Source organism: Schistocerca nitens, chromosome 1 (genome assembly GCF_023898315.1).
Source record: "Schistocerca nitens isolate TAMUIC-IGC-003100 chromosome 1, iqSchNite1.1, whole genome shotgun sequence".
Classification (NCBI taxonomy): Eukaryota; Metazoa; Arthropoda; class Insecta; order Orthoptera; family Acrididae; genus Schistocerca; species Schistocerca nitens.
The window spans coordinates 739,253,000-739,266,255 of NC_064614.1; the positions used below are offsets into that span (position 1 = coordinate 739,253,000).

Below are 13,256 nucleotides of genomic sequence, written 5' to 3' on the forward strand. Positions count from 1 at the left end.
AACAGCAAACGCGGAAGAGTATATGTATCGTGTCATGTTTATATTCGTATTAAGTGATACAGTCAGAAATGAAGCACGACAACTGACTAGATTTTCAAATCTAAGATGACTCTAATTTCTGTGCAGAATTTGATGTACTAAAGAAGCGGCCGCAAAGATTTTCAAATGGAGAAAAATTTTCGCTAAACTCTCGTTCAGAACATGTCCTATCATACGCAGTCTATTATTTGGTTCTTGTTGATCATTATCAAAGAAACAGCAGTGTAAGTAACAACAAATAGCAGTCTCTTGCCATTGTTTCGCTAATGAGACGATTCCTCTCTCTTTTTTTTTTTTTATTTTTTTTATTGTTAGCGGCAGTAGCATGCACAAAAGCAAGCCATGCCGCGAGCGGCGATAGTCCGTAAACACGCACTATCAGAATGCTACAAACAATGCATGACACAGTACAGTAATGCATTTTCAGCTTAGAGTGACGTAAACACCTATAACAAAGAAAACGGCACTTATCAGATCGAAGCAAAATAAGCAATAGATTCAAACCAGACGAAGCATGTGAAAAAGGAAGAGTACCCGTATAAATACGGACGGAGCACCTGACGCATAGCAATGGCTACCTGGTAAAGCTTAACTGCTAAGCTTACGACTCGAACCAAACTACTGTAGCTGTATCGTCATTCATTCGACCTAAATTGTGTCTCATATTACAATGGACCAACTTTGTTTCGATTTGGAGGTGCGGCCTAAACCTCTTCTCTCCCCTTGAATTTCGAGTCTCAAATTTCAGGTGCGGCTTAGATTCGGGAAATTTTTTTTCCTTGATTTCGAGTCTCATTTTTCAGGTGCGGCTTAGATTCGAGTGCGGCTCATATTCGAGTAAATACGGTAAATGTATTAACCAACTGGAAAAACAGGAACTTGATGAGGACCAGAAAAAAACTGTAAAATGTGCACAATATATGCAAACATGCTTGAGGGAAGGAAAAGTCATTACAAATTCTGGTCACGGCAGAGATATAAAGCAAGGCAGCAGTCTTAAGCAGTGAGCAGATCCTTCACACTGTTTCTCTCAATTCAGGAATTGGAATGACACTCCATTCTCTTTGCATATTTACATGTCACCCTTTCTTTTTTATATTCTGAACCTTCCTCCTTGTCTTGGTGAAGAAGCTGTCAAAAATCTGAAATGCAAAGTTCTTTCTGCCAGTCCATCTTAGTTCCTATTTAGGCAAAAGATAACAACTCTTATGTCTCACCTGTTGTTAACATTCATTCTCATTCTGATTTAAATTAAAGTTTGTCGACTTGATCTTAATGCAAAACACAATATCGTTCACTTAAATATCTACAACCATATACTGAGGTGACAAAATTCATGGGATACCTCCTAATATCATGTCCGTCCTTCTTATGCCCCACACAGCGCAGCAACTGGACATGGCGTGGACCCGACAAGTCATTGGAAGTCCCCTGCAAAAATATTGAGCTATGCTGCATCAATAGCTGTCCACGATTATGGAAGGGTTGCTAGTGCAGGATTTTCTGCACGTACTGAGCTCTCATTTATTCAATGGGTTTCGTGTTTGATGACCTGGATAGCCATATCATTTGCTCGAAATGTCCAGAATACTATTCAAACCAATTGCGAACAATGTGGCCCAGTGACATGGCGCACTGCCTTCCATATAAATTTCATCACTGTTTGGAAACGAAGTGCATGAATGGCTGCAAATGGTCTCCAAGTAACTGAACATAATCATTTCCAGCCAATGATCCGTTCAATTGGACCAAAGGACCCTGTCCATGCCATTTAGACAATGTCCATACCATTATGGAGCCATCACCAGCTTGCACATTGCCTTACTGACAACTTGGGTCCATGGCTTCATGGGGTCTGCACCACACTTGAATCCTACCATCAGCTCTTGCCAACTGAAATCAGGACTCATCTGATTAGGTCACAGTTTTCCAGTCATCTAGGGTCCAACCAACATGGTCACAAGCCCAGGAGGGGTGCTGCAGGTGATGTCATGCTGCTAGCAAAGGCACTCATGTCAGTCATCAGTTGCCATAACCATTAACACAAAATTTCACAGCACTGTCCCAACGAATACGTTCATTGTACATCCACATTGATTTTTGTGGTTATTCATGCAGTGTTGCTTGCCTGTTAGCACTGACATTTCTAAGCAAATGGCATTGCTTTCAGCCATTAAGAGAAGGTTATCAGCCACTGTGTTGTCCATGGTGAGAGGTAATGCCTGAAATTTGGTATTCTAGGTATACTCTTGACACTGTCGATCTTGGAATATTCAATTCCCTAAAGAAAATTTCCAAAATGGAATGTCCCACGTGTCTAGCTCTAACTACCACTCATGTTCAAAGCCTGAATTCCTGTTGTGCGGCCATAACCACATCGGAAACCTTTTCGTATGAATCACCTGAGTGCAAATGACAGTTTCAGCAATTCACTGCCCATTTATACCTTGTGTACGCGGTACTACTGCTTTCCGTATATGTGCATATCGCTATACCATGACTTTTGTCATCTCAGTGTATTTTTCAGACCACTGAAGCACATAGTAGAGAGTACTATCCACTGTACCTTATTCAGTGTCTCCCTTTTAATTTGTGCCTAAAGTGTAAAAAGAATGAATGTTTAAATGCCTCCGCACACACAGTAGTAAGTTTAATCTTGTATTTGCAATCTCCACAGAAATGATATATAGGTAGCTGTAGTAAACACCTAGATCTTCACGTAATACAGGGTCTTCAAACTTTGTAAATAGGCATTTGCATTCATGGGATAGATGGCATGTATTTCATTCAAGACTTTCAGAATTTCCATCACACTCTGCTGCGAGTCAAACAAACATGTGAATATCTACACCGTCCTCCTCCGTGTATGTTCAATATATCCACTGGATTCTCTAAGTCTCACACATTTCAGCAATGTTCAAGAATGTGTTGCACACATTTTGTAAACATTTTCCTTTGCAGCGACTGTGTTTACCCAATACCCTAACCACATACTGAAGTCACTCACCTGCTTTACCTATGATTGAGCCCATTTAATCATTGTATTCTACAATGCCACAAGCTGTGTTGTATGCAGTGCGGCATTGCTATCACCATTGCTGTCTGCCCTGTTGTGGTTAGCCAGTCAAACCCAACCACCAGCAGTTATTTGTATTTATTCATTGTGGAAGCTTCTCGAAATTTCATGTTTGAACACTCTGGAATATTCGATGTTTGTGTAAATAGAAGCACTCTCCATCCAGGAGTTTGGTTCTGTTCTGAATGAGTACTGGAGTTCGTCATCATAGTGTTTTCAGTGCTAAGCAATGTACTTCACTGACCACCTTGTTTTCCAGTGTGAACATGATTCTGGTTACAACAGGACATTCTTTGGTGGAGACATTGGGTACTCAAAGACACCTGTACCTCCGTGGCTCCAATCAGGCAACATAAAAGCCGTCACCTACACAGACCGGAACTGGAATACAAGCAGTGGTCCATGTATTCAGGCAAGCAATGGATTCCAAATCAACAGTAAGTCAGCTGCTCATCTGTCAGTGTTTCCCGGAGACTCTGGTCAGGACATGACAAAATGGCTGAAAGGATTTGACCGAGTTGTTAAATATAACAGGCTGGATGCCAGAATGTGTTTTGCAGATATGTACTTTTACTTTTATGGCCAGTCAAGTAGTAGTTCAAGAACAACAAAGAGAAGCTCAGTAGCTGGGTGAATCAACATATGACAGAAGCTGACAAAATGAACAGAGTCACACAAGGCATGTAATAAACTCTTCTGGTTCAGGAGGTCATAACACAGGAATTCATCAACCGATGCCAGTGCATCCAGAAAATGACACAGAAAAATCAGACAGAAGACACATGACTGGCTCCCAAATGTTGTCCCTCTATGGCTGTAGGGGAAGCCCACAATGACACTGCCTCTCTCTCATACATGAGGTGGTGAGAGAAGAGATACAGCATTTTATAGCAACTACAACCGAGTAAGCAAGAGGTAGCAGCTATAAATGTCAACCCTATATGTTGGGGGTGATAGAAAATGTTGAAGAGCAGGTGTATCAATCTTTAGCACCTATCTCCACCACCAGCTGAAATTCCAGGAAAAATGGACTCTGCCAACTCGGACTTACGCAGCAGCCGTCAAACGACAACCCAGCACCCGACCAACATAGGTACAACCAACTCCTCCACCAACTGTTTCACCCTGCAGAAGAACAGACATTTGGAGGGCAGAGGATAACAAGCTTGTATGTTTCCACTGTGCAAGCCCTTGACAAGCTGTACATTATTGCAGAGAAAGAAGATAAGTTTTTAACATCCACTAAGCCACCAGATGTCAACCAGAACAACAATTCTATTCAGGCCCGTCAACTGCAGATGAATACTGTCAGTTGTGGGGTGAAGCTCATCACCATACCCTCAATGAGATCATTCTCCAACATGCCATAACTGTTGAGCATTAGCATACAGAAGTACCACCCAATCACTGAGCTGCTGAATTCAGGGGAATTAAGTGAGGTTATTATCCATGGAAGTGAGATTGTCACAGGCGAAAATCCTTCACAGATGACTATCACCAAGATGTCTGGAAATTCGTTGATGTCATTATTGATGGCCAACTTCTCGGGGCACTAGTCAACTAAGTGCTCCCTTCTGTGTAATGCTGAATGCTTATCTTTGCCAGCAAAGGAGATCTATGTTTTTTGATAAGAAAGCAACTGAACTGAAAGTCACTAACGGGAAATACATCCATGAACATGTACTGCAAGAATAACTATCAATAGCAGAACATAGCCATTTGAATTTTATCATAATATAGTCATAGTGTCATTTTCAGATGGGATTTCTTGTAGGCATTACAAACAGTCATGGACTGTGGAAGATCAGAGTTCCAGATAGACAAAACTATTTCAACAAGCACACATAGCAAAGACTGTCCTGGTTGGCTGTTTGCCATTGATGACATTGTTATCCTGCTGTCATGAACAAGACAAGTTCAAATCGTCAAACTGTGAAGTTTTCGTACATGCCAATGACAATCATAAGCATTGTAGGTGGCCAAGGGAAATATGGGTCCCAAAATGTCACAGGCAACCACAACTCATCCCTAAACATATATGCACAGGGGAACAACCAATCCAGTCCAAGAAGGGCAGCTTAATGCCACTGATGAAAAATCATGCCCCAGTACCACTAAAGACAAGGCAAGGGAGGCAGCTACTATCAAACTGCAAGTAGGACGTGGACTGACAAAGGATCCATGTCAGTGAGTGTCAGATGTTCTGCTTCAGTTTCTGGATGTTTTCAAATCTGCAGTGGAGAAAGACAGACCATAAGGGTCATGATCAAACACTGTCCCAACACTGGGAATCATTCAACAACTGGCCAACTATTACACAGGATGGTGCTGGATGAACTACAGATAATCCAGGATGAAGTGGAGAAGGTGCTGCAAGATGACATCATTCAGTGGGCTCTAGGTCCTCACATGTGATTCTTGCAAAAAAGAAGGATGAAACATGGCATTTCTGCATCAAGAATCAAACAACTGAACACAATCACAAAATACATAAATAAATAAACAAACAAATAAATATGTTTACCCATTGTTGCACATTGGTAACACAGTAGACAGCTTGATGCTTGGATTACATAACACTCCAACCACCTACGAGCATAAATCCACTCCAACCACCTACGAGCATATGGTGGACAATCTGCTTTGACATCATACAGGAATGATGTGTGTTTGCTGTCTGTATGAGATTGTCGTTTTTTCAAAGATATTTGACAAACACCTAGGCTGACTGAGAACTGTGTTGAACTGTGTTCAGACTGCAAGATTCTACCTGAATCAATGTCTCTTCACTGTCCAAGAAACAAAAATCTTGCACCTAATGAAAGGTATGGAATCCATCCCGACAAAAACAGTCACAGATTTTCTGACTCCACAGCACATTCATGATGTAAGAAGTTTTCTTGAAATGTGCTCATCCTACTGGTGAGTTATAAAGGACTTCTGTAGCAAGGCATGCTCCTTACAATAACTACTGCAGGCAGATCGAAAATTCTCCTGGAACGAGGCGCAAAAAAAGATCTGCCCTTGTCTCTAAGAAGGCACTAACATCTTTTCTGGTCCTAGCATTGTATGATGAAAATGCTGAGACAGAAATTCACACTGATGTCAACAGTTATGGGATGATGTTAACAGTTATGGGACAGATGCAGTTGCAGCACAAATTCAGGAAAGTGCCGAAAAGTTGATAGCTGATACTGCCATAGTACTCTACAAGTCTGAGAAAAACTGCTCTACAACTGAGGATGAGGGCCTCGCAATTGTTCAAGCTATCAACAAGTTCCCGCCGTATTTACTTGGCAAACTGTTTACCATTGTGACGAATCACCACACACTATCCTGGTTGACTGACCTGAGGCACCTGTCTGGTTGACTGATGAAATGGGCACTGAAGCTTCAGGAATATGACATCACAATAATGTACAAAATCAGATGCAAACTTGAGGACATCAACTGCCTTTCAAGGAATCTTGTGGCAGAACACAGCAGCATGGATGATATCTGTCATTGTTGCAGTAAATGACAATGCTAACGAACAGATGGAGGATTCAACATTCCTGAAAACTATAGTAGTCTTGAAGAATGAGGGATCAATCAAAGAAGAATTTCAATAAATAAATGAAACGCTGTATAAGAGGAACTACAATTCAATGCAGTGGAAATGGGTGCATCATCATCTTAGCACATCTACAGCCAGCTATCCAGAAGTTTTTCAGTTCTGCTCCGTCTGGTCACCTTGAATTCATGAAGACTCTAAAAAGAATTATACGATCAGTTAGACACTATGTGAGCCACTGTAAGGAAATAAAGTGATGAAATAATGTGCCACAATTTCCTCCAGGGCACATGGTACTAATTCTGTCTGCAACAACACTATTCGACTAAACTGATATCAACCTTCTTGAGAGGTTCCCGAAGTCAACAAACAGGACTTGATGGATAATGGTCTGCACCAGAAACCTCACCTGCTATGCTGCCACCAAACCTGCGCCGAAAACTGATGCTCCAGAAATTGCAACGGTCCTTGTGGAAGACATAATTTTGAAGTATAGAGCACTTGGCGAGTTGATCTCTGATTGTGGAAAAGTTTTCCTATCATGACTAGTATCAGAAATACTTTCACGTTGCAGCCTCATCCACAGACAAATGATCTTAGACTGCACAATCGTGGTTTCAGATTTGGACTTGATTCTGATTAGGACATGACAATATCCTCACAAACTGTTACACGCAGGTATTTGTATGAGTTGACTGATTCAAAATTTGACTCAGTGGCACTGTAGTCATTGTATACTATGTTTCCGTTTTGCAAAATGCACAATTTTACATTCTGAACATTTAAAGGTAGTTGCCAAGCTTTGTGATAGTTCGAAACATTATCAAGATTTGACTTTTTTCAGACACTGATTCATTATAAATACATGCATTATCTGTAAGAAATCTGAGGTTACTAATAATTTTCTCTGCTGGGTCATTAATATACAACATTAACAGAATGGTCCCAAGACACTTTCCTGGGTCACTCAAAGTTACTTCTACATTCTGACAATGACTCTCCACTCACAGTAACACACTGTATCCTTCCTCTACAATGAAATCCTCAACCCAGTCAGAAATTCATTTGATACCCCCAGTATGATCATACTTATATTATTACTATATGTAATCACACACAAATGTATTTTTGGATGTCTGTGTGCTTGTTTGTATTAACACATATACTTTTACTAGAAAAAAGAGCAAGAACTTGAAAGCTAGTGTGAATACTGTTTCCTGTTAAGTGTTTTTGTGCTCCACTCTTCAGTCCACTATAGGCGAGTGGATGCCTTTCCCTTATTACATGTTTTGTTCCATCCAGGAATTTCAATTAATGTTACATGTTTTCTTTTAGTCTGATATTTAGCTACTGCTGTTATTTATTCCTGACAGCACATATATCAGTGTACTAAGCAAAAACAAAACAAAAAACCATACGCACTTGGTAACACCAGGAGTAGCACCAACACTGCAAGCTCTGGCCCTCTTCAAGCTATTAATGATACTGCTTTTACCAACATTTGGCAACCCTGAAAAAAAAATGTAATTAAGTTTCATTGAAATCTTCATATTTGCTGATATAAAGGATGGTCCATTGATCGTGACTGGGCCAAGTATCTCACGAAATAAGCGTCAAACGAAAAAACTATGAAGAACGAAACTTGTCTAGCTTGAACGGGGAAACCAGATGGCGCTATGGTTGGTCCGCTGGATGGCACTGCCATAGGTCAAACGGATATCAACTGCATTGTTTAAAAATAGGAACCCCCATTTTTTATTACATATTCGTGTAGTACGTAAAGAAATGTGAATGTTTTAGTTGGACCACTTTTTTCGCTTTGTGATAGATGGCGCTGTAATAGTCGCAAACATATGGCTCACAATTTTAGATGAACAGTTGGTAACAGGTAGGTTTTTTAAATTAAAATACAGAACGTAGGTACGTTTGAACATTTTATTTCGGTTGCTCCAATGCGATACATGTACCTTTGTGAACTTATTATTTCTGAGAACGCATGCTGTTACAAGGTGATTAACTGTAAATACCACATTAATGCAATAAATGCTCAAAATGATGTCCGTCAACCTCAATCCATTTGGCAATACGTGTAACGACATTCCTCTCAACAGCGAGTAGTTTGCCTTCCGTAATGTTCGCACATGCACTGACAATGCGCTGACGCATGTTGTCAGTGTATCACGATAGCAAATATCCTTCAACTTTCCCCACAGAAAGAAATCCAGGGACGTCATATCTGGTGAACATGCGGGCCATGGTATGGTGCTTCGACAACCAATCTACCTGTCATGAAATATGCTATTCAATACTGCTTCAACCGCACGTGAGCTACGTGCCGGACATCCATTATGTTGGAAGTATATCGCCATTCTGTCATGCAGCGAAACATCTTGTAGTAACATAGGTAGAACATTATGGAGGAAATCAGCATACTGTGCACCATTTAGATTGCCATCAATAAAATTGGGAGCCAATTATCCTTCCTCCCATAATGCCGCACCATACATTAACCCGCCAAGGTCGCTGATGTTCCACTTGTCGCAGCCATCATCATGGATTTTCCATTGCCCAATAGTGCATGTTGTTGTTGTTGTTGTGGTCTTCAATTCTGAGACCGGTTTGATGCAGCTCTCCATGCTACTCTATCCTGTGCAAGCTTCTTCATCTCCCAGTACCTACTGCAACCTACATCCTTCTGAATCTGCTTAGTGTATTCATCTCTTGGTCTCCCTCTACGATTTTTACCCTCCACGCTGCCCTCCAATGCTAAATTTGTGATCCCTTGATGCCTTAAAACATGTCCTACCAACCGATCCCTTCTTCTAGTCAAGTTGTGCCACAAACTTCTCTTCTCCCCAATCCTATTCAATACCTCCTCATTAGTTACGTGATCTACCCAACTTATCTTCAGCATTCTTCTGTAGCACCACATTTCGAAAGCTTCTATTCTCTTCTTGTCCAAACTGGTTATCGTCCATGTTTCACTTCCATACATGGCTACACTCCATACAAATACTTTCAGAAACGACTTCCTGACACTTAAATCTATACTCGATGTTAACAAATTTCTCTTCTTCAGAAACGATTTCCTTGCCATTACCAGTCTACATTTTATATCCTCTCTACTTCGACCATCATCAGTTATTTTGCTCCCTAAATAGCAAAACTCCTTTACTACTTTAAGTGTCTCATTTCCTAATCTAATCCCCTCAGCATCACCCGATTTAATTTGACTACATTCCATTATCCTCGTTTTGCTTTTGTTGATGTTCGTCTTATATCCTCCTTTCAAGACACTGTCCATTCCGTTCAACTGCTCTTCCAAGTCCTTTGCTGTCTCTGACAGAATTACAATGTCATCGGTAAACCTCAAAGTTTTTACTTCTTCTTCTCCGTGAATTTTAATACCTACTCTGAATTTTTCTTTTGTTTCCTTTACTGCTTGCTCAATATACAGATTGAATAACATCGGGGAGAGGCTACAACCCTGTCTCACTCCTTTCCCAACCACTGCTTCCCTTTCATGCCCCTCGACTCTTATAACTGCCATCTGGTTTCTGTACAAATTGTAAATAGCCTTTCGCTCCCTGTATTTTACCCCTGCCACCTTCAGAATTTGAAAGAGAGTATTCCATTTAACGTTGTCAAAAGCTTTCTCTAAGTCTACAAATGCTACATTTGTCCTCTAGCCATCCCTGCTTAGCCATTTTGCACTTCCTGTCGATCTCATTTTTGAGACGTTTGTATTCCTTTTTGCCTGCTTCATTTACTGCATAGTGCATATTATGCCAATTTACATTACCACTGTTGGTGAATGACGCTTCGTCGCTAAATAGAACGCGTGCAAAAAATCTGGCATCGTCCCATAATTTCTCTTGTGCCCAGTGGCAGAAACGTACACCACGTTCAAAGTCATCAACATGCAATTTCTGGAGCATAGAAATATGGTACGCGTGCAATCGATGTTTTATGTAGCATTCTCAACACAGACGTTTTTGAGGTTCCTGATTCTCATGCAATTTGTCTGTTTCTGATGAGCGGATTAGCCATGACAACAGCTAAAACAACTATTTGGGCATCATCATTTGTTGCAGGTCGTGGCTGACATTTCACATGTGGCTGAACAGTTCCTGTTTCCTTAAATAACGTAACTATCCGGCGAACGGTCTGGACACTTGGATGATGTCATCCAGGATACTGAGCAGCATACATAGCACACTCCCGTTGGGCATTTTGATCACAATAGCCATACATCAACACGATATCGACCTTTTCTGCAATTGGTAAACGGACCATTTTAACACGGGTAATGTATCACGAAGCAAATACTGTCCACACTAGCGTGATACCACATACTTATATAAGTTTGTGACTATTACAGCGCCATCTATAACAAAGCGAAAAAAGTGGTCCGACTGAAACACTCATATTTCTTTACGTACAACACGAATATGTAATAAAAAATTAGGGTTCTTATTTTAAAAAATGCAGTTGATATCCATTTGACCTATGGCAGCACCATCTAGTGGGCCAACCATAGCGCCATCTAGTTTCCCCCTTCAAGCTAGACGAGTTTCATTCTTTATAGTTTTTTCGTTTGATGTTTATTTCGTGAGATATTTGGCCCGGTCACTATCAATGGACCACCCTGTATAATTTTAAACAAGTGCAATCTGTCCAAAACAAAAATAAACTTGCAAAATGCTTGGCAATGTGTGTGTGTGTGTGTGTGTGTAATATAATCAAGTCTGATATGCATTTTGAACCCTCAGATACCAACAGGTATTCGTTATTTCATTTGTAAGTAGAAACTTTCATATAAAACTATGTTAACTAAAATTCATTATTTCATGCATAACATATTTCTACTAAATTTTCAAAAACATGTGTCTTAACTGAAACAACGTCTCTGACAATGATGTAAAACATTCAAACTTCTTTGCCTCAAATGGAATTTTTGTCCTCCTCCTGGTTTGCACTTGGTGGGAAACGTTATGTGTAATGGAGTCAAGGCATGCTTGCAGTAGAAAGCAGACATGTATAGTTGGAAATTTTAGCTCAAGGGAGGCAATGGATGTTATATTTTGTCAATCTGTTATTTGAAAAGTTGAAAACACAAAAGTTTAAAAGTGAGGACATCTGTATTTCTCCACATTATTAGTGATTTATCAAATCAATGTGTTGGAAGAGCTCCAGAGTGGCGTGTACCACGTGTACCTATGATACTTATACCAGAGGTACCTCTCCTGCTGATCCTGTCTCCTCTGCAGAAAGTACAGGATCAGTCATCATCCGTCCACTTGATTGCAAGTGATGTTTCAATGGTAGATCTAGGCGTCCCGCACAGGTTGGATGGGACGAGGGAGGACTCAGGGCATTGTACTGATCCTCCTAACCAACAAGTCTGAGATCCTGTCTTTCACTGAAACTGAAACTGTTTTAGGGAAACCTGCTTTGCCTGGTGTCAGGAGGAGGCAAACACAAAAGGGTAGGGCTCTACTAATCATTGGCAATTCAAATGTACGGCGATTGATAGTATCCCTTACGGGACTCATTCAGTGTGTTGGAGAGGTTAGTCTGGCAGCCATTAGGGCACAGGGTGCAACCAACTGCAGACTGTGGCATGCATTGGAACAAATTATGCCTACCATCTGGGCTCCAGGGTCAACCTTGCGTCATTCTAGCGACTCACAGAGAAGGTCATGAAGACCAGCCTTGCACATGGAGTTTCAACGAAGCTCACAATTAGAAGCATTGTCCCCAGAACTGATCGTGACCCTTTGGTTCTGAGTCAAGTGGAAGGACTGAACCAGAGACTTCGAAGGTTTTGTGACAAGCTAGGCCGCAACTCCCTGAACTTGCACCATGGGGCGATAACTGCAGGGTTCCACTAAACAGGTGAGGTGTGCACAACAATCAGAGGCTGACACTCAGGTAGTTGACTGTGTGTGGGGTGCACACAAGGTTTTTTATTAGATTAGGCGACTCTCCATCCAATCCAGACAATGATAGCTATAGGAAACCACAAAGTATCAGTGTAAGATCGAAAGAAATGCTTCCCACAGGTAAGAGTATTAAAATCCTAATGGTAAACCTGAAGGACTTGCAACAAAGTGTCAGAGCTTGAGGCACTCATGAAAAGCAGTGAAGCTCACATAATACTAGGTACAGAAAGCTGGTTGAAACCTGAATTTGATATCAGTGAGATTTTTAGGGAAAATTTAAGTGTATATCGAAAGGATAGGCAAATGGGAAATGGAGGCAGTGTACCTGTGGCAGTAGACAAGAAACTCGAATCCACTGAGGTAGAAATTGAAGCTGCATGTGAGATTGTTTGGGTAAGACTCAGTATCAGGGGTGAGCATAAAATTATTATTGGATCCTTCTATCGCCCACCAGACTCATCTCCTGATGCAACTGAAAACTTCAGAGAAAACCTCAGTTCAGTTGTATGTAAGTTCCCCAATCATACTGTAATCATCAGTGGAGACTTTAATCATCCAACAATTAATTGGGAAAATCATAGTTTCATTAGTGGTGGGTGCGATAAGACATCCTGTTAACTTTACAAAATGCCAAGTTTGTTTG

The 13,256-nt window shown here is 40.8% G+C and overlaps 1 protein-coding gene across 1 annotated transcript in view; it reads right to left on the minus strand.

Moving 5' to 3' along the window:
- The window catches only part of LOC126260269 (guanine nucleotide-binding protein-like 3 homolog), a 91,564-nt gene that overhangs the window by 36,637 nt on the left and 41,671 nt on the right, over positions 1-13,256 (minus strand). Inside the window, exon 6 of the mRNA XM_049957599.1 lies at positions 8,091-8,178. Within this exon, the coding sequence (XP_049813556.1) occupies positions 8,091-8,178 (88 nt within the window). The remainder of the gene's footprint in view (positions 1-8,090; positions 8,179-13,256) is intronic.